The sequence below is a fragment of the Eleutherodactylus coqui genome, chromosome 4 (assembly GCF_035609145.1).
Source record: "Eleutherodactylus coqui strain aEleCoq1 chromosome 4, aEleCoq1.hap1, whole genome shotgun sequence".
NCBI lineage: Eukaryota > Metazoa > Chordata > Amphibia > Anura > Eleutherodactylidae > Eleutherodactylus > Eleutherodactylus coqui.
Window position 1 is genome coordinate 16,665,672 of NC_089840.1, and position 22,829 is coordinate 16,688,500.

The 22,829-nt window shown below is 43.7% G+C and overlaps 1 protein-coding gene across 1 annotated transcript in view; it reads right to left on the reverse strand.

Moving 5' to 3' along the window:
• The window catches only part of NCAM2 (neural cell adhesion molecule 2), a 455,107-nt gene that overhangs the window by 180,256 nt on the left and 252,022 nt on the right, over positions 1 to 22,829 (reverse strand). Inside the window, exons 6-7 of the mRNA XM_066599100.1 lie at positions 13,802 to 13,919; positions 7,415 to 7,575 (exon numbers count right to left, since the gene is read on the reverse strand). Of these exons, the coding sequence (XP_066455197.1) occupies positions 7,415 to 7,575; positions 13,802 to 13,919 (279 nt within the window). The remainder of the gene's footprint in view (positions 1 to 7,414; positions 7,576 to 13,801; positions 13,920 to 22,829) is intronic.

Below are 22,829 nucleotides of genomic sequence, written 5' to 3' on the forward strand. Positions count from 1 at the left end.
TCACAGGCTATTGCGCCCGAATCAGTGAATTTTACTGTAATGTATTGCGCTACCTGGACCGCTCACATCAGGAGTAGGCAGATCAGCTGACCTAGTAGGCCCAGCTGTTTTCGCTTAAATTTACGAAATCGCATGGGGGGGGCGCAGATTTTGTGGCTGCAAATGCGGATATGTGAGACCGCCCTAATACTCAGTAACAATATCCCATAGACTTTTACTGTGCTGATTCATGCAAACCGTGTGAAATACGTGCGCAAAAAGTCACAGTATGTTCTATTTTGTCGCGTATTATGTGCGACAAGATAGTATATTGAGATTGTCAGCATTCAGCAAGACAGATACATATGCGGTTCACAGGAAATCCCGCTTGTGTGAGCCCGGCCTTAATATGATGTTTACAAATTTTGTATCTAAAAGTACCATATTTTCCGGCGTATAAGACTACCTTTTAACTTCGAAAAATCTGCTCTGCAGTCGGGGGTCGTCTTATACGCCGGGTATACATGTCCCGAAAATATCAATACTCACCTCCCGCGGTGCTGCTGCAGGCTGTCGCTCCCTCGTGCACGCTGGCAGAGCATTGCTTTCTGCAAGCAGGGATTGAATGCCCCGCCTCCAGAAAGCTAATGCTCTGATTGGCTAACTTAGTCTGACGTTAGCCAATCACTGCCATTCATGACGTCATGAAAAAGTGCTGTCAAACACCGTAACCTGTGTTCAAAAACGCAGCTCGAAATTCCAGTAAAAATGCTGCATTTTCTGAACACATGTGTGAGAGCGGGGTAAGGCCTCGGTCACACGGGCGTTTTTTCCTGCGATTTGCGGATCGCATGACGGATGCGCATCCACAAATCGCGTGATCGGGGCCGAAAAATCGCCCGAAAAATCTGCTCCTAGCCGCGTTTCATTAGAAACAGGCCGGCGCAGTGCAGCGCTGTCCAGCGCATTGAATTCAATGGAGCCGCTCATTCAGCTGAGAGCTGCCCCTGATTGGTCCCTGCGCTGAGCCAATCAGAGGCAGCACTCACTCACCCATTCATGAATTTATGAATGGATGTGAGCTGCCTCTGATTGGTGAGGCTGTTACAGCTGTGTCAGAGAAGATTTGTCTACTATATGTTCTCAACGGGGTCGGCGCTGCTGCCGCCGGCCCCATTGGGCGCATATAGAGAAGAGAACAGGAATCGCAGATCGCAGATAGGTGCGATGTGCGATTTCTGTTCTATAATTTATCGGACGAGCGCATAAAAAGCGCTCATGTGTCCGATACCATTGCAAAGCAATGATTTTATTAAATCGCCGGACGCATGCGCAGATCGCACGGAAAATCGCCCGTGTGACCGAGGCCTTAGGGTGCATTCAGACGACTGTATATCGGCCGGGTATTCATGGTGGCCAATATACGGCGTCTCTCTCTGCAGGGGGAGGAGGCTGGAAGAGCCAGGAGCAGTGGTCTCAGCTCCCACCCCCTCTCAACCTCCTCTCCACCACCCTGCACTATTTTCAATGAGGAGAGGCGGGACAGGGCGGAGCTAATTCCCAGAAATTATCCCCGCCATATCCCGTCTCCTTTTATTGCAAGTAGTGCAGAGGGGCGGAGAGGGGGTGGAAAGGAGGCAGAGAGGGGGCAGGATCTCAGAGCACTGCTCCCAACTCTTCCAGCCTCCCCCCCCTGCAGAGAGAGAAACCGTATATCGGCTGGTGTGAATACCCGGCCGATATACGGTCGTCTAAATGCACCCTTAGGCCTCCTTCCCACGAATGGATTTACGCCGTGTAAATCCGCTGCAAAAATCCGTTGCGTTGCCCCCTGCTATTAGGTTCTATTGAACCTAATAGCACAATGCACACGATGCGTAATTCCACCGCGGAATTACGCACCGTGAAATCTCCCGTTCTCACCCGCAGCATGTTCTATTTGCTGCGGGTGTACGCGCTGACGGCTTCCATTGCAGTCAATGGAAGCTGTCCGTTTACGCTATCTCCCGCTGCAACCAGCGGAAGATAGCGTGAAAAAACGCTTCCCCGCCTACCGCCGCGCATCATATGACGCGGCCGGCGCGTCATATGACGCGGCCGGCGCGTCACGTGACACGGCCGGCCGCGTCATGTGACGCGGTGGGCGTGTCACATGACGCGACGGCGGTGGGCGGGGAAGCGTCTTCACGCTATCTTCCGCTGGTAAGTATGGGGTCTCTGGGGGGCGCCGTGACGGGCTTCACCGCGGAATATTACGCGGCGGAGCCCGTCACGCTCGTGGGAAGGAGGCCTTAGGGTGGTTCATGTTTTTGTTGTACTTTGGAACCACAATTAAGACACATAATAAACCTGCATGCAGTATTTAAAGACCGCGTACGTTATTAAGGAGCTGCAGACACTAATAAAAACTGCGCGTGGTTTTTATGCGTTTTTTAATTGTGTGTAAAGTGTGCAAATAAATACAGTAAATCCAGGGAGATGTATAACTTATACCAGCAATAGATAGATAGATAGATAGATAGATAGATAGATAGATAGATAGATAGATAGATAGATAGATAGATAGATAGATAGATAGATAGATAGATAGATAGATAGATAGATATGAGATAGATAGATAGATAGATAGATAGATAGATAGATAGATAGATAGATAGATAGATAGATAGATAGATAGATAGATAGATAGATAGATATGGGATAGATAGATGAGAGATAGATAGATAGATAGATAGATAGATAGATAGATAGGAGATAGATAGATAGATAGATAGATAGATAGATAGATAGATAGATAGATAGGAGATAGATAGATAGATAGATAGATAGATAGATAGATAGATAGATAGATAGATAAATAGGGGATGGATAGATAGATATGAGATAGATAGATAGATATGAGATAGATAGATATGAAATAGATAGATAGATAGATAGATAGATAGATAGATAGATAGATAGATAGATAGATAGATATGAGATAGATAGATAGATAGATAGATAGATAGGAGATAGATAGATTTATAGATGATAGATAGATAGATAGGTAGATAGGAGATCGATAGATAGATAGATAGATAGATAGATAGATACATAGATAGATAGATAGATAGATAGATAGATAGGAGATAGATAGATAGATAAATAGATAGGAGATAGATAGGTAGATAAATAGGTAGATAGATAGATATGAGATAGATAGATAGATAGATTTGAGATAGATAGATAGATAGATAGATAGATAGATAGATAGATATGAGATAGATAGGTAGATAGATAGATAGATAGATAGATATGAGATAGATAGGTAGATAGATAGATAGATAGATAGATAGATAGATAGATAGATAGATAGATATGAGATAGATATGAGATAGATGGATAGATAGATAGATAGATAGATATGAAATAGATAGATAGGAGATAGATAGATATGAGATAGATAGGTAGATAGATAGATAGATATGAGATAGATAGATAGATAGATAGATAGATATGAGATAGATAGATAGATAGATATGAGATAGATAGATATGAGATAGATAGGTAGATAGATAGATAGATAGATAGATAGATAGATAGATATGAGATAGATAGATAGATAGATAGATAGATAGATAGATAGATAGATAGATAGATAGATAGATAGATAGATATGAGATAGATAGGTAGATAGATAGATAGATATGAGATAGATAGATAGATATGAGATAGATAGGTAGATAGATAGATAGATAGATAGATAGATAGATAGATAGATAGATAGATATGAGATAGATAGATAGATAGATAGATAGATAGATAGATAGATAGATAGATAGATAGATAGATAGATAGATAGATAGATGGGTGGATGGTTAGATAGATACACACACACATATACACATACTCCGGAACCCAGACCACTTCTCCTCCATGTTGCAGAAGCACAGGCAGACACAGAAGCTTCTATTCAGCAGGAGGGAGGGCAGCACTTGATCACATGATCAGTCCCTGCCGGACCATGTGACTGCCTCTCTCCTCCTCCCCCTGCTCTTCCCTGCTTCCTCTCAGGCTGGCCGCTCTGCCTGCAGCGTGATCGGAGCCTTGCTGCAGAGCGGCCAGCCATTAATGCACTAAATGTGCAAATGTGTATGGCGGAGGGCGGCGGAAGGGCTCCCTGAGCGCAGACGCCGGGTCACTACAGTGGCCCCAGCGACCCCTTACACTATGCCTATGCTTGAGACCCCCACCCCCAGTCCTGTGAACAAGGCGGTTTGCACATGTGCTGCCCTGCTCCATTCATTTTAAATGGGACTGCCAGAGATAGCCAATTGTCTGCAGTGGCCAGGTACAACCAGTGGCATAATCTTCCATAACAAACACTAGGAGGACGGCAAAGTTGCAGTGCTGGATTGTCACGGCAGAGAATAGGTACGTGTAGCTGCTTTTGTTATCTCAGCACAGTTGGAGTTATAACAGTACAGGCACAGGTGGGGGGAAGACCCAGAAAACCCACCCTCACCCTTTGAAGGGGCTACACAAGGGGCAGTCCTCAAAAAAGTTTGTCTTTCGTGTAAATGCCAGTAGTAATGCATTGTGTATTGAGAGGTGGAATCGCGGCACTGCTCCATGGTTTGAGTTGACCAAGAGGTCCCCACAAAGTATGACAGTACTGTTGTCAGTGGCAGAACTTGTTGCCTGTGGGGTAAGCTATGCATGCTTTTGGACAGGCCTCGAAAAGCTAAGCCAGTGTCAAGCTGGCGATGTGGCTATAGAGGGCTACAGTGGTCAACTGGTGAAGGCAGTCCCCTTTGTGGCCATGTACACTGAGTTAGGTGGCCTCCTGAAACCTGGCTCATCTAGCCTCGTAAGGGCCAGGCAGAGGGACAAGGCCCGGCATGCCATGGGATCTGCAATGCCACAATTGGCATCAAGCTCCCCAATAGCAACTGATTGTAAATAAATAGTCTTCTACGTACGCAATTGTGTGTGGCTTTATTTATTGAAACAGATCAGTCTTCACGGAAAGCAGAGACAATGTGCATAACAAATTGCCTTCTTAATGATATACTACAGTACTTACAGGTGGTGGACAAAAATATGGAAACACCATACAAAATGCCTGGGATTTTAAGCATTAGCACTGAGCTTTCCTTTGACCCCTGCTTAGCTGAGAGCTTTCCTGCCAAATTTGTGTTTACTTCACCTCTTGCCATGCTCTGGGTGATTTTGGGAGCACGCTGGTAACAGCAGTTGAGTGGCTCAAACCCACGACCAATGGAACTTTGTTGTTTGGGTAGATGTTCCCTTCTGCCCGGCGGTATCTGTGTCATATCACTTCCACTTAAATTACATGGGATTATAAATTATACTTCAATAAGACATGTAGAGACTGATTTTAAAGCATACAATTTGTATGGTGTTTCCATATTTTTGTCCACCTCCTCTATAACCTTTCAGTTTGCACTGAGGTTGATTAAAAGGTAAGTCCTCCTTCTCCTTTCTGTGCTCCATCCGCACAGACACCAACGCTGACATTTATGTAAGGCTATAGCAGCACTCCTCTCCTTGCAATCGCATCCTGCAGGAAGTCTCTGCTACAATGATCCCATTGATTACAACAGTAAGGCTTCCTGCTGGATACGACGCCTCAGAGCTCAGTCTGCTGCTGGAGCTTTATAGTCAGTTACAGCAGCGAGCGGCACGGGGGTTTGTGCTGCTGCAGATCATAAAGAAGGCTAATCACCAGCCTACAGTGGGGGAAGACAGTGTGCAGAATGTACATACTGTGTTATGACTAGTGCACCGCCTGGAAGTTGCAAGGCACAACACCGGAATTCTCTCCCGATGTTTTTTGAATGGCGGTGTCGTGCGCTGCCTCCGCAGGCCCTGCACTTGGCACAACAAAGTGGAAAATAATTCTATACGTATTAACACTAGTTTTTAGCAGAATGTCGTAGTCATGAAGTCCTTGCATCGGTTTATACAACACATCTGAATGTGTTAGAACAAGTTGCCGCACGGTTGCTCTAGACTGACTTATTGCGAAACACAAAACATTAGTACAACATTGACTTAGCCAGGATCCGCGACAGTCATGCGGCACTTTTTGCCTGTGTGCTTTTAAATCCAGCAACAATGGGACTTGAAACGCGCCGGTTTATTAAATACTTATAAAAAGTATCTTAAATCTCATCTTCAGGAAGGAAGTGAATTATTAAACATTGCTACAAATAAATTACTATAAGTAGAGATGAGTAAACCTTTTATAAGTTCACTTCGGTCGCTTTGGCAAATTTTATTAGAAAGTTTGGTTCAGCCTGAATTAGTTTAAGCCAAACTGGAAGTTCCTAAAAAGCCCTGAAGCTACAATATACCACTATCTAAGAGCTCTGAACCAACAGTGGTAGTAGTATTCAATGGATGTGGCTCAGTGGTTAGCACTGTTGCCTTGCAATGCTAGGGTCCTTGGCTTAAATCTGATCAAGAACAACATCTGCATTGAGTTTGTATGTTCTCCTTGTGTTTGAGTTTTGCATTCTCCTCTGATAGCTAGAAAAAGTATGTTGGCTCAGTGGTTAGCACTGTTGCCTTGCAGCTTTGGGGTCCTAGGTTCAAATCTGAGCAAGAACAACATCTGCATGAAGTTTGTATGGTATAATCTCCCTGTGTTTGAATTTGTTCTCCTGATGCATGATGGAACAGTTGTTAGCACTGCTATGTTCAAGTGGTAGGGTCCTAGGTTCAAATCTAACCAAAGACAACATCTGCATGGAGTTTTACAAAGTCTATGCGGATGTTGTCCTTGGTAAGATTTGACCCAGAACCTCAGTCCTGTAAGTCAACAGTGCTAACCATTGAGCCACATCCATTGAATACCAGTTTTAGGGACTTCTGGTTTAGCTGAAATGAACCGCCTGACGTTCGTTGCAGTCATACCGATTCTGCCATCACACGGCTGAACATCAGACCATTGTCTATGTGTATAGCATCCCTCACTCTCCACCTCCCCATACCGTGCATATCTCCAGCCCCTTTACCTTCTGTATCACCCCATTACTTGTAGTATGTAAGCTCGTTGGAGCAGGACCCGCACCCCTATTGTTTCCATCAGCTGATTACTATGTAACCGTGGTTCTGTAATGTTTGTATTTTGTCTTTCTGTATCCCCTGTCTATGTAAGCGCTGCGGAATATGTTGGCGCTATACAAATACAGATTATTATTACTACTTAATTTTGCAGTTCTGCGTTGAAAAACGTACCATATTATCAGACTTTCTGGATTTTTGGGTGGGTATTTATAATAGTAGTGACTGGCTGTGTCCTTTGTTCTTTGACTACTCCATAATAGTATACTGTGTATCTCCTCCCATACAATAAACATGTCATTTTAGAAAATCCTTGAAGCGAGTAATCACGCTGAAAGGTGTCATTAGTACATAACAGACTTACCAAACACTTGCAGAAACGACTGCTTTTCAGTAATCCCCGCTTTGTTGGTTGCTCGGCAGGTATAAGATCCGGCATCAATGTTAATGATATTTTTAATTGTTAATTCCGTATTGTCTTCTCGTAATGAATATTTCTCATTTTCCTCCAGCATTTTTCCGCTCCTGCAAAAGAAAAACTGTCAATAATCAATCACAATGTAAATGTAACATTATAAAACACAGGAAAGAAGTGTGAGTCACCGACTATTAATTCCATCGGGGCTCAGCCAGGAAACTTCCTACAAAAGTTACTTGATGTGACAAATCTGTTAATGACATTCAGAATACTCAAGTCTACCAGGAGTCATTAGTCAGTGACCAGGAGTCTATCTATGTGTTGGACCTCGTTTGGCCTTCAGCAATCTATCATGGTGTAGATCCCACTGGGCGATGAAATTGTTCTGCAGGAATATCGGTCTCTGCGGACAGGAAGTTTCTTGCAGTTGCCACATATGTTCTCATCAGCTGATAGAAAGGGGTCATGCATTCATGCTGCTTGTACCCCATTCTGACCTCCCATCAGCACAGTTTTTGTGCTCTTTTTCCCACTGGAGTCTCTCCTGTTTCTCTTAGACACAATCCTTGTTTACTCTTATAGCCCATCTGTAATAAAGAATGACAAGATGTGCATTCGTTCTGTATAGCGCCTGTTTGTCAGAACGATTCCTGACATCCTCCTCTGACCCCTTTTGGTGATCAATTGTTTCGATCCATAGGATCGCCTTTCTCTGGACGTTTTCCTAGATCACAGCATCCTTGCAATATTCTCCACACAATTACACAAGAAAACCCCATGTGGTTAGCAGTGAAATCCTGGCCCCAGCTAGTCTATCACCGATGACCGGCCTCGTTAGAAGTCGCTCAGATCACTAGATTTCCCCATATAATGCGGATTCACTCTGAAACTGATCCACGTGATTTTATGCTGGGGGTAATTCCTATACAAGGAAGGTACAATTGTGAAAGGTCCGGTGTCTCTAATAAAGTGACAATTCAATATACAATGGAAGTGACATTGAGAGAATGGGCTAATAACTTAGTCAATTAAAAGAAAAGGAAACAAAAATGACAGGAAAGACTAAAATAAAACTACTAAATGAAAAAAAAACGGTTGAAGCAAGCCATGAAAGAGAAGGTTGTTCTTCTTTCACAAGGAGCTCAGACAACCTATTAGGAAACTACTAAGCGGACTTCCATAATCGGAGATAGAACTGAAAGACCTCATTATTGTGGTCGATCTCATCGCACATTAGTTGTATTCTTCTGAGTTACTTGGTCTCATTGTTCCCATATTAAATAGAACTTAGGTTAAGTGCCATTGACAAATCACATTCTAATGGGCGACAGTCTAATGTCTCTCGTATTGTCCTTAATGAAATGCAGCGTTCTCTTCATCAACGCAACGTCGAGATGAATTTTTCAGCGGAGCAGCTTTGGACAAGACCTAGTTACCTGCATCTCCCCCCTTATCATTGATATGCACTTCTTCCCTGCTAATACGAAGAACAAGTGCGCAGTGTTTAGCTCTCCCTGGAATAGACGCTGTCAGTCTCCGTAAATCACACCGCGCACAGAAGATAGCTGTCAAGGGCCTTCTCACACTGTGTAGGCCTGCAGGCTTCTTGTTAAATTTGGACATGGCTGCAGATTCCACGGAGGTAAGAAGACCAAGAGCTCTGTAGACAAATTACAATACCTGTCAGACTAAATGATACATCATGTAGACATCCGATTTACACCATGCGTCGTAAGCGGAGAACCGAACACAGAAAGGGTCGCTACGAAACTATTACCTCCTAGTTGGCAGGAGTGGATGTTGGTGATACGGCAATAGAGTTCGAACCTTCCCGCCAAAATGCGGTAAATTTTGTTACCACAGATGGCAGCAGAGGGGCAGTCTGACAATATGGAGTCTGACATTAAAGGCGTATAAAGTAAAGGCGTATAACTGCATTCCTCCACGTGGGAAAAATTGCAACCGTTGGCATTCATGGGCGCTTGATGAACCTTTACAGAAACCAAACAATGGATAATAGGGAGCGTTCACAACCAAACAATGGATAATAGGGAGCGTTCACAAAGAGCATTGTATCCAGAGAGATTGTATCAAAATTTTACAGGATGGGGAATAAGTTGGTGATTGGTGGAGGTCCCACTGCTGAGACCAGGGGTCCTGCTCTGACTGTCACTGCGGGGGTTGTTGTCTCTCCATCACTGTGATCGTAGCACTACCAAGCAAGCATGGACAGCGCCCCATTCATTTCAATGTCACTGATGGAAATACCTGAGCAGGTGCCACTGGGGCATCTTGGTAATCCCATTAACAGTGAATGGATCATTAGTGTGCTTGCACGACCGGTCACAAACATGGCCGTCGTCAGTGCCAAAACTAAACCTGAATCTATTGCTGGAGACAACCCGATTTCACTCCGTAGAGTCCAGTTTCACTGTTCATGACCTCACTGCAAACGAGAAGCAATGGTGGGTGTCAATGGACACCGCAAGAATAAATATGCTTCAGCCAAGTGCCAGGATATGGTTCCTACAGACATAAGGGCCTGTAATTATGGCGCCAATGGTTTTTGAATGGTGGGCAATGAAACAGTTGGATCTGCTTGTACTTATCAAGCAATCAAACAATCCTCTCAACAGGTGGTCTGTAGGGGAATCCTGAGCCCAGTCACCTTCTGTGCCCTCACACATCCACTTGTCCCAACACCTCCAAACAGTCTGGTCAGACGCTCCTCTCTACTGGTGGTCTGTAGGGGAATCCTGAGCCCGGTCACCTTGTGTGCCCTCACACATCCACTTGTCCCAACACCTCCTAACAGTCTGGTCAGACGCTCCTCTCTACTGGTGGTCTGTAGGGGGGCATCTGACCAGACTGTTTACATTCCATATATCAGAGATTCTCAAAGTTTAAGTATTCCAAAGGAGAACGTCCTAAATATCAAACTGCCACTTCAAACTGTTTCTATATGTTGCACTTTGCTCAGAGTAAGACCTCATTCACACGGGTGATGCGTTTCTACACCGGCCGCATTACAGACGAAAATCGTATCAGGGAAGAATCGAGCCCCGTAGAATTCCTGCGATCGGCAGAAATCCTTGTAATAACTTCTAATGCTTAACTAACGGCAGTTGTCTTCTTTTCCGAGCGCCGGGCGCAGTCAAACTCCCTCCTGCTCCCATTTTTTTAGCTCCCATAGGAGTCTATGGGAGCTTCCAGGGTATCTCAGTTAGGGCTCACACCCACCTGCGTTTTTTTAGCGCTGCAATATTGCTGCGTTTTTTTCACACGGTTGTCAATGGGACTTTCTAATGTTAAAAACGCATTGCAAGTTGGTGCTTTGCAATTTTTGTGCGATGTGTTTTTAACATTAGAAAGTCCCATTGACAACCGCGTGAAAAAAACGCAGTGATATAACGTGAAAAAAACCCGCAGGAAAAACGCAAGTGTGCAGGAGCCCTAAAAGATACGTCTTTTTTTCACCCAAAATTAAAACAAAAATTAAACAGTGAGGGCAATCAATGAGTGGAACAGGTTGCAACGGGAGGTGGTGAGTTCTCCTTCAATGGAGGTGTTCAAACAGAGGCTGGACAGACATCTGTCTGAGATGATTTAGTGATCCTGCACTGAGCAGGGGGTTGGACTCGATGACCCTGGAGGTTCCTTCCAACTCTACCATTCTATGATTAAAATGTTTGTGGTTAAACTGCACATTTGAGTCCACCAATGATAGATGTATGGGCGAGACATGCCTTAGCTACATGCAGCCCATGCTGTAGTATAGGGACCTGGCCACCAGCTTGTACTTGGGTGATCAACTGGCCAGATGATCTACTTCCTCTGTACGGCAGTAACTTATGGAGCTACAGGAGTCATCCTCTCCTTTGCCCTGTCTTTCCCCCACTGATGCTCCCAAGCACCACTGTCAGCCCATCTTAGTTCTGCTACTGCATTTGCTATGAGCTGGTTTCTTGCCTTAAATATATATATACTAATATACACTGAGGTTGGTTTGTGCTACATTTATGTGCTTAGTTCTGAGCGGAATACAGGCAGACATAATATCAGTGAAGTATATATAGTTTGCTTCTTATGATAGGGCTACCAAAAACTTTTGCACTGGGTACTATCTAATCTAAGGCCCGCACTGTGTACAGGGATAGACAGTTGTTTTAAGGTTCATTTGTCCCCACAAAGATGATCATCTGTTGTGTGTGATGGCAGTGAACAAGTGTTGATCGGCATGCGGGTCATTTCTTGGCTTTTGTAAATGGACCCTTAGACACAGAAAAATTAAGTAAACTCGAATTAAATTTTTTAGAAATGTGTCTAAAGGCATTTATTCAATAAGACCAAAGTAAGCGGTCTGTATTACTGGAGTCACGAGATGGAACGCAGGGGAGGGGATATATTACTATATTGCACCCATGGCTCCCACATGGATCAAAAAGTCTAATAGTATGCTTAAATACATAGAGCTGTTCCATATTGTATGAGCTATTTACAAAGCAAAGTATGTGATGAGTTGAGGGGGAGTGAAGATATTTCCAGGGCTTTGGAATCAGTTCTTAAAGGGGTACTCACATCTTGGGAATCCTATTTTAATGTGTTCAAAATCGTAAAACAATGCACTCACCCATAACATATTTATTTCCAAAAGGCTCCGTTCTCCAGATATCGTAGATATTGATTCTTCTGCCTTCTGGTTGTTTACTGCTCATTACCAAGGAAACATACCACTTCTTCTATGGAAAGAAATAGAGCACAATGGCAGTTGATGGCCGGGCCGAAAGCTAGTGTGCATGCGCTCCTGAGATCCCAGCCACCAGTTTTAGATGAAAGATGTGTGAAGTGCCGGCCTCCTCTGCTGTTTGTTTCCATAGAAGAGGTGGTAGGTTTGCCTGGCAATGAGCAGTAATCAACCAAAAGGTAGAGCAATCAACATCTGCAATATCTAGAGAACGGAGCATATTGGAAATAAAGATCTTATGGGTGAATGTATTGTTTTGAAATAGCATTCCCAAGGTGGGAATACCCCTTTAAAGGGGTTGTCCGGGATTTTTTGGACTTTTTATATTGATATCCTATCCTCTGGATAGGTCATGAATAGATGATTGGACAATGCTATCTGCTTCCAGCTTGGAATGTACTGATCAGCTGATCAGTAGGGATCCCAAGCAGTGTACCTCCGTCAATCATCTATTGATCACTTATCCTGGGGAAATGTAATCAATAGAAAAAGTCCCCAAAAGTCCCAGACAACCCCCTTAGCTGAAAAGTTCAGAACAAGTATGGAGGATGAGTCCCTGGAGGCTTACAGTCAATTTCCTTCCTCGGATAAGTTGGGCATTGCTATGCCCAGGGTCACTTGCGGGTCTGGCCAGGAAACGGCTCAGACTGAAATCTAACGTGGAAGATAGGGTAGGCCTAATGAGGTGTTTTCTGGACTCAGTACCGGTATTGCATCCACTAATGTACTTGTTTCTCTCTACGAAAACTTAAATGCTCGTTAGAATAAAGGCCCTTTTACGCACAAAGATGATCGCTTAAAAGATGGCTTTTGAGCGATCATTTTGCATAAACTACTACTTGATACTAATGCCTATTAGTACCAATTAGTAGCGTGTGAGCCGCCAGGAGCTGTATTCAAAGAACAGACCACCCGCTGTTCTCTGAATAAATTCCCTTTGTTCTGCAATGGGGCTGACAGCTGAGATTATGTAATCAGCGCTCCCAGGGCAGAACAAAGCGTGTCTTATCAGCTCTTTTGCCGAACAATGGATTTCATGCCGAACTGAAGATCATCGTTCAGCAGAAAAGGGAAAGATGGGCACATTTACACCCAATGATTATCGCTCAAACGATGGCTTTTGAGCAAATTTTGAGCGGCAATCGTTGTGTGTAAAAGGGCCTTTATTCTGTAGTGCCTTCCTCAACACTTAAACAGGAAAGTCGGCATTCAGGGACTTTTCTTTAGCTTAGTCCCAAACTGGACTCTCTCACACTGCTTTCCTACCGCTCTGCCCACAACTGTGGTACTCACCAGAGCCCACGCTCTTAAAGGTACAGGGCTTAAAGAAAACATTGCTCAACAGAAACCCAATAAATTTGGGGAACCAAAATAATGGGAGTCACTACCTCACTCCCTTTACATAGCCTCCAGTGTTCTGCTTTGTTGTCTTTTAAAATATTTTTGTAAAATACAAATGATCTAAAAGGCTTAGAACAACATAAACAAAAAGCAACAGTAATATGAAAAAGAGTTGGAGGGATATTCTATGAGCTGTCATTTTATAGTAAATCCCAACGTCGTCTAGCTTATACAGGAAAGGGTCTTACCTGTGCCAGCTGATATCAGGCTTGGGAGAGCCAGTAGCCCGGCAGTATATGGTAATGTCCTCTTGGCGATCTGCAGTTGCGTTGAAAGATCTTTGCTGGATTAGGATAGCTGGAGGCACTGAAAAAAGACATAAAAGTATTTCTCTAATCTTATAATAACTGTAATAAAATGAGATAATAAACTTCTTAGGAATCAATTACTTAGATGACTAATATATTTTAAAATTGTGTTTTCACAGCAGTGAAATGACGCTCAATGATCATTTTAATGCAGTTGCTCTTTCTTTAAAGAGTTGTACCCATCTGCAGTTGTAATAGCGTATAAATGTAGCAAGGTTTTCACTCTTACCACGCTATAATAACAACAGTTTATTTGCACTTTTAAGAGCTTTTCAACGTTTTCTGTGTATTAAAGCAATCCTCTGGTTAAGGGATTGCATTCTGTCCCTGGACCTGAGTTTGGAAGAGATAGTTTATCTGTAGATTATCTTCTTGGTTATCTCTTCATTCCACCAGTTCTGGGTGCCATTTTGGGCAGCCAAGATGACCTCTGCCATTTTCTAACTATACAATATGATGTTCTGTGCTCATGTGATCAGTATTGGCCAGTCACAAAGCAGGTATATTGCATTATTAGTCATAACACTATCAATTCACTACGTTTAATTAGGTAATCTAAAGCTGGTGGTTGCCAAGCTGGCCATCTGAAAACAGCACTTGGAACCTGTGGAACGGAGAGTCCACCAAGAAGATCATCTATAGATAATGTACCTCTTCACCATCCCAATACAGAATTTTGTCCCAATACTGGAGTATCTCTATACGATAACATGACATTTTTTCAATGGCTTTAGATAAGATTACATATCACATAAAGGTAGAATGGTCAAGTAATGGGAGGACTAAACACTGAAGTGGATGATGTTAACTGAAATACACCCACTATACCCAGTAACAGATATCTCCAAATTTGCATAAATAACTGGATTATGCAACCTTAATCAAGGCATTCCTAGCACAACCTGTGATGTGCAAGACTCAACAAAAGAATCCTATCTCCTCTTGATGGAATGAACCAATTTTCAAACACACATCTTTGAGATAACGGTGAAGAATCAATAGCTATTATCAGTATAAGTTTGTTGCGTGAAACCATGGATAAACCTAAATGCTTGCCAAACTGCTCATCATTAAAATTTACTCCTGACCATCTATCGATGAATACAATGCTCATAATTTGACTTCCATTAAGGGTCGAATCAACTGAGAGGATAGGCTTAGAAATTGCCATCCAAGCCACTTGCTGGCCTAGGGGACTATTCTCAACATTCCCTCGGCCAGTTAGTTTTCCGATGGCTGACCACTAGACAATGGTGTACACAATGTCCAGCTTGTCCACAATACAAACATAAACCTCTTGTTAGCCATTCACGACACTCATTCTTCCCCAAAGATCCTAACTGCCATGTTTCTTCAGGAACCACGAGAGAGCACACCATAATTTCATACTCTGTTGATTCCCATGCTCTCTTACAAATTCAACAGTCAATTCTTATTGCTACAGCAACAGCTGCCTTTGAATCATAATATCTTATACTTCACAGGATAGTCCGAAAAAATTGACTCTTAAGTGCTGGGTCATTCTACTGGATGTCATGTGACCAGCGCCTAAACTTTGTGCAATGACCCTCTACAGGACCTTTACCCTGCCGGAGAGTACAAATCTTGCTCTTAGTTAAAGCTAACCAGTCATGTTCAACATATAATAAACCCAGAGCAGCGAAAAACCTATCTACTAAGGGTAATAATGAAGATCTCCCTGTAGCTGAAATATAATTATTCCCACCCTCTGGGTGGCATTACCAGTCAACTGCAGCCTTAGCCTAAACTGAAGTTTACCGGACTCCTGGAATGTCAAGAAGTCCTAACGCTTTCCAGAAAATCGATCTGAGAGATCAAGTTTAGGTTTGTTAGATAAGGAACTGTTCGACCAGGATGTATGGATAATGAGACCTTTTGAAACGGTGCTTGCTCTTTGATATCCACCACTTCAATATTTAGCACTTTTAACTGGTTGGCTATCACTTGAATCAGCTTCATAGCCAAACAATGTTTTTGATTAGGCTTGCTATGGTGTCATATCTGGTATGACTAGTTTACAAAACCGTTACTACTTTCGGGTATATAGCAAAGTAAAGAACAGGAAATGCTAGTCTTTATGGACTGACTAATTATAGTAAAACCAGATACAACTAAGTAGAGAATACCACAAGGACAAAAACACCAGAATTTCCTGAACCGGAGCGGTCCCTCAAGCGGAGCACCCGTCTCCAAAAGGACAACCCCACCATGGAAGAGAGACCAGAACCATTCTGAGCCTACCTGCCAACCATTGTGCTAACACTTAATCCCTAAAGCTAATAAACCTAAAGCACAAAAACTGACTGACTTACAATTTCTAACACTGATAACAGGATTCTATGGCGCAGCATGGCGGTAGAATCCGTATAACCAGCAACTTGCGTTCAGAGAAGCTGGACTAGATAGCATTGGAAAGAAATTGATTAGCTAAGCTGACAATCATCTCAGTAAGCCCAATAGCAAAACCAAACTAATAAAGTTACTGACTGGCTGGCCGAGCTATCAATCAACTCAGCAAGCCCAGTAGCTAAACAGCAGAGGGGATGATTAACCCTTGACTGCCAAGGCTGAGTGAAACATGAAGGTGAATCACGAATGATGCTGTGAAAGTTTGCTTGTTTGCCGGCAGATCATGGGAAAATTCACAAGAGCCAATGGTCATATGAACGATCATGTCCACTTATAGGCCCAGTGTGAGACGTCTATAAATATGCTGGGAAAACCTCCCGACACACTGTATACATCCAACAGAGGTTTGTGGCAGGTACCATTGTCATCCATCACCCATAGGTTCCGATGTTAAAAAAAGTGTACTGCACTGCATACTATACATTATTTATTTACTATTTGCTGGCTTACGTTTTATAGAATAGTGCAATCTTCTACGTTATTCTATTAACTTTTTTTCTTTTTTTTTTTACTGTATACTGATATATATGAGCAGGCGGAGGCTAAAATGACAATCTTTTGCCTCCTGGGGAGCCTCTCTCTCTCCCTCCCGATCCCCTCCACAACCCCCCGCGCATCCCCTCAGCCCCCCGAATCTTCAGGGATGAACCAGCAGGTACTCAAAAAAGGCGAAGCTCTCTTGAGTAAATTGCCTTAACGAGTATGCTCGATCATCTCTAATAGGCAGTATATCGCGGACTTCTGCCACAGCTGTGTAGCAGTTTACTTCATCCCTGCGGTCCCCTTCTGTGGCAAAAGTCCAGGTTGCTATCCCATTGCTTTCAATGGGGTCAGCGCTGCTGCTGCTGCCGAACCCATTGAAATCAGGGGGTTTTAGGAAACCCCCACAACATGATTTTCGGGGAAGGGCTTGAAATATAAGCCCTTCCCTCAAAATCATCCCTAGCTGGTGAAAAAAATTATGCATGCCACACTCCAAGATAGTGAATGGCGATTGTTGGCATGCAGTAAGTACACGTCATTGCATACTTGCTTTATTCTCTCGCTCGCGGCACACCGTGAATCACGTCCGTCGGAGCCCAGCTATAGATACTATTTTGACAGTATTGAAGTTTTCACATCAGAATTCCTTTATTGACATTCAACAATATCTGCGTGTAAACAGTATCTACAAATATTTGTAAACAATGTGCGAGTACCTAGAAATGTGTCTGTACTACGAATTATCGGCTCGTCATGTTTGTGCAGAGCTCTCAGGCATGATGTGAGCATTCAGGTGGAAATGCAAATCCAGCAAATGTACTCAGTGTCATGAAAGCACCAACTAGGAGAATCTCTCCTCGTCAGCCTCACGATTGTCAACAAGAAGTGAGGACATAGAATGGTGTAAGTAGAGCGCACAGCTACGTCCCCGCCTCGTTCTGCCTCCAAATATCTATATCCTCTCTCTGCATTATTATTTTATTAAGCCACCAGTTTTGTTCTTGCAAATTCTGTACGAATCCATAACACATTACAAAAAGTGTGTTCTCATATCAATGCGGAGGCGAACAGAGGTACCGCATGACAGACTATGGGTGTAGAGACACAGACGCATTATGGAACATAGATTCCCTAATTTTTCCATCTCATGCACCCATATATATATATATATATATATATATATATATATATATATATATATATATATACTTTATTAGAGGCACGGATTCATCTGACCAGATGATGTTTCACTGCTGCTCCGTGACATAACTTTTACGCTCTTGTGTCTGCTTGAGTCTCTCCTGGGGTCTCTGCTAGTCTATCACTGATGACCCGGCCTCATTGGAAGTCGTTCAGATCGCTGGATTTTCCCATTTAATGTGGATTCACACTGAGGCCTCAGTCAGACGGGTGTATTTTCGTATGATTTGTGGATCGCATGACGGATGCGCATCCGCAAATCGCGTGACCGGGGATGACGATTCACCGAAAAATCTGCAGCTAGCAGCATTTTCGGCGAAACGGCCCAGCGCTGCTCGCTATCCTCTGCCACAGCTGTGGCAGAGGAGAACGATGTTCGCCCATTGAATTCAATGGAGCCGGCAATACAGCCGGCTCCATTGAAAGCAATGGGCTGCCGGCGAGCGTGGGATAAATTTTCGGGAAGTGCTTAAAAATATAAGCCCTTCCCTGAAAACCATCCTAAAATGTGTAAAAAAAAAATTATACTCACCTTTTCCCTGCAGACGGAGTTCAGCCGCGTCCGAACTGCTCTGTGTAGTATTCAGCAGGCGGAGATTTAAAATCCCCACCTGCTGAATGGACTGCCTCTGATTGGTCACAGCTCTCACCAATCAGAGGTAGCTCTCACTCACACCCATTCATGAATTTATGAATGGGTGAGTGAGTGCTGCCTCTGATTGGCTGAGCGCAGGGACCAATCAGAGGCAGCTCTCAGCTGTCATTCAATAGCTGAGAGCTGCCTCTGATTGGTCCCTGGGCGAACATCGTTCTTCTCTGCCACAGCTGTTACAGCTGTGGCAGAGGAGAACAATCTTTAGTATATGTTCTCAATGGGGTCGGCGCTGCTGCCGTCGGCCCCATTGAGCGCATATATAGAACACAAGGAATCGCAGAAGGCAGATAGGCGCGTTCTGCGATTCGTCGTGTCCTATAATTTATCGCACATCTGCATAAAAAGCGGACATGTGACCGATCCCATTGCGAAGCACTGGGTCTTTATATGCGCGGATCGCGTGCGCAAGTCGCGTGAAAAAACGCCCGTCCGACCGAGGCCTCAAGCTGATCCATGAAAAACTTGTCACATGATTCTATGCTGCACACTGGGGTCATGGGGAGAATTTCAATACAGGGAAGCACCAATCGTGAGAGGGCCAGGATCAGAGGCGTAACTTGAAGCTGCTGGGCCCCAGTGCAAAATTTGGAACTGGGCTCCCAACTATAAAGCTGCATTGATAGTATTGTTTTGCAATATGGGCCCCCAAGTGCTCCTGGGCGACCGCACCCTCTGCACCCCCTGTACTTACGCCCATGGCCGGAGTCTAATAAAGTGGGCAGTCAGTGTATACCCTGCTGTCTATTTCATAAGTTTACATCTCTTTTTCACAAACAAGATGAATCCAAGGAAATAAGCAGACGCTGCACTATGTAAGTGATGCCCTTGCTTTATATTCACAGCTCACATCCTCTGTTATATTTCTTTACAGTTCCTTGGCAGACGGGAAAAAGCTCACACAAATAACAAATTGGAAGAAGTGTTGTAAATATAACAACAATCTAAAGGCAGCGTTACTACATTTATTACTGACATATGGGGCAAAGTTATGACTGCCGGAAAAAAATCTGATTCGGTTACCCAAAGCAACCAGTCATAGCACAGCTTCAATATTCTAGGAGCAGAATACAAGCTGAAATCTCCGCTGTGATTGGTTGCTAAAGTATACAAGAAGTGCCTCAGGGTGTACACCGGGCATATTAGCAGTAATTAAAACCAAAATTGTGCAAAGGGCAAGAAACACCCCGGTTGAATACTCTCATTAAAATCTAACTTTCATAACCCCTTCAACTGTGACAGCTGTGGCAGAGGATCACAAAGCTCTCCCATTGCTTTAAATTGGACCGCGGCTGCTGTGGGCAGCCTCATTGAAAGCAATGGTCTGCTGGCAACCCTTGCAGTGATTTTTCGAGAAGGGCTTTAAATCTAAGCCCTTCCCTGAAAATCATCCGTAGCTGTAATAAAAAAAAAAAATATATATACTCACCTCTCCACCGCTGCCGAGTGCCAGGTGCGTTTAGCCGCATGTCATCCCGCCACTGTAATTAAGTTGTTTTAGCAGGCCTGCGTCTGATTGGCTGAGCCCTTAGCCAATCACATGCAGCGGTCAGCCATTCATTGAATGACAGCTGAGCGCTTCCTGTGATTGGTCACAACATTCAGCCAATCACAGGTAGCTCTCAGCCATTCATTCATTGAATTCAAGATGCACCTGAGCCCCAGCAGCAGTCGAGAGGTGAGTGTATATATATCAGCAGAGAGGTGAGTTTATATAAATATATATATATATATTTTAATTTTTTTTTACATCAGATAGGAATGACTTTCAGGGAAGGGCTTATATTTAAAGCCATTCTCCGAAAGGCATCCTATTGCTTTCAATGGGGCCGCCGGCAGTGGCGGCCTGATGTAAATCAATTGAAGAGCTTTGTGATCCTCTGTCACAGCTGTGACAACTGTGGCAGAGGGGGCTTTACTTGTGTTCAGTGACAAGGGGACTCCCCACAGGGAATATTGACACACACCATGGACGTATGGCTCACGCATATCCTATGTTTTGCAGGTATGTGCGTTTGCACGCCTGTAAAACACGGACATGTGAACACACCATAGGGAACCAATAGTTCTAATAGATGCGTTGTTATATGCGCACGTATGTTTGCACATAAACACGCTTGTCTTAATGCACCCTAAGGTTATTCTAGTAGATCATGCAGTTGTATTAGGCATAAGGATGGACCAGGACTAACAAATAGCCGTGGTACACAAAACCTCATCAGTCCACATAAAAAAATCGAAAATAGCGGGGCATTGTACGTTGCATCAAATTTTACTTTACTTGGTCATACCGCTTAGAACTAAATTAAAAGAGTTTGCTTTATTATTTTCATAAATATGCTGGAAACAACAATATGGTTTATTGTGGTTTGTAGTGTTGTTTCCAGTACATCTGTAATAATGGAAAAGTGGACGACTAGACACCATCAATAGCAGAAGGAAAATAGTGGAATAACATATAAACATCTTACTGTACAGTCAGAGACAAACATACGCTTCCTCTACACAAGTAAGAATCAGGGCTGTAGAGTCGGTAAGCCAAACCTCTGACTTCCCAATTTTCCCAAATTCGACTCCAGACTCCTTCATACACACTCTTTGTCAAAAGAAAATCCAGACCCTAGAAGAAGTTGTTGTTTGGCTGCAAGACTCAGCATGCAATTCCATCTCAGGCAGATATGTAAATTATGAGAGTTGTGGTGTGATTAGATGAATGGTCTTGTCACCTGAAGCCCTGAAAGTGGTTCCACCCATGGCCTATAAAGGTTCTCAGAGGCTTCTTGTGTGTAGTGACCTCTTTTTCCGAGCTTGTGTACCACTAGACATGCCTTTAAGATGCAACCAAAGAGATTTTGCCTAGTTAACAGAGTTTTAGAGGGGGCACATTACTGGAATGTGAGAAGCTAGAGGGTCATATCAAAGAATTGACACCACCTTGGCCAATCTGACCAGACTGTTAGGAGGTATTGGGACTAGTGGATGCTTGAGGGCACACACACAAGTGACCAGCAGTAGAGAGGATCAACTAATCATCCGACAAGCATGAACAGCTGTAATTGTTTTATTGTGCACCATCCAGAGACAGGTAGCACCCATCTTACAGATCTGTGTCTGCTGGAACCATTTCAAGATGCTTGGCTAAAGTACATTTGGTCTCATGGCATGCATTTTGTGTATTGCCTTTGACACCAATCCTTGTCTCTGTTTGCAATGTATTGTGAACAACAAAACTGGACTGCTGCAGAGTGGGACCAGGTTGTCTTCAGTGATTAATCCAGGTTTAGTTTGGGCAGTAACAATGGCTGTGTTCATGTCTGGAGACCATGGAGTGAATGCCTCAATCCTGCCCCAATACTGGTGTGATGGTCTGGGGAGCCATAGCATATGACAGTTGGTTTCCCCTAATAGCGGTACGAGGGACAATTACAGCCTAGCAATATTTCCAGGACATCCCGCAGCTCCATGTATTCCTCTCATGGCCGCTTCCAATAGGCATTTTGCAGCATGATAATGCTCGGATGCCAACAGCAAGGGTGTCACAGGAATGTCCCCACAACATTGCCACACTTATGGGGCCTGCCCGGTCGCCAGATTTAATGTCAGTACAACATGTATTGGACCATCTGGGACGCCAACTTTGATGACCTATGGGTTTGCACGATCCAGAGGCTCAGTTACAGCAAATGTGAACCGATATGCCACATGATACCATACGGAACCTGTAGGCCTCCATGCCTGCCTGTATGATATCTTGCATCCAAGCTTGTGGCAGCCCAATAGGGTATTAGAGCCTCTATGCCCATCCATTTCACATCTTATATCCAAGCTAGAGGCGGTACAACAGGGTACTAGAGCCTCCATACCCACCAGTTTCACATCTTGTATCCAAGCTAGAGGTGGCCTAACAGGGTATTAGAGCCTCCATGACCAACCGTTTCACATCTTATATCCAAGCTACAGGTGGTACAACAGTGTAGTAGAGCCTCCATGCCCACCTGTATCACATCTGGTATCCAAGCTAGAGGCGGTAGAACAGGGTACTAGAGCCTCCATGCCCACCCGTTTCACATCTTGTATCCAAGCTAGAGGTGGTACAACAGGGTACTAGAGCCTCCATTCAAGTGTTTAATTTCCCACAATAAC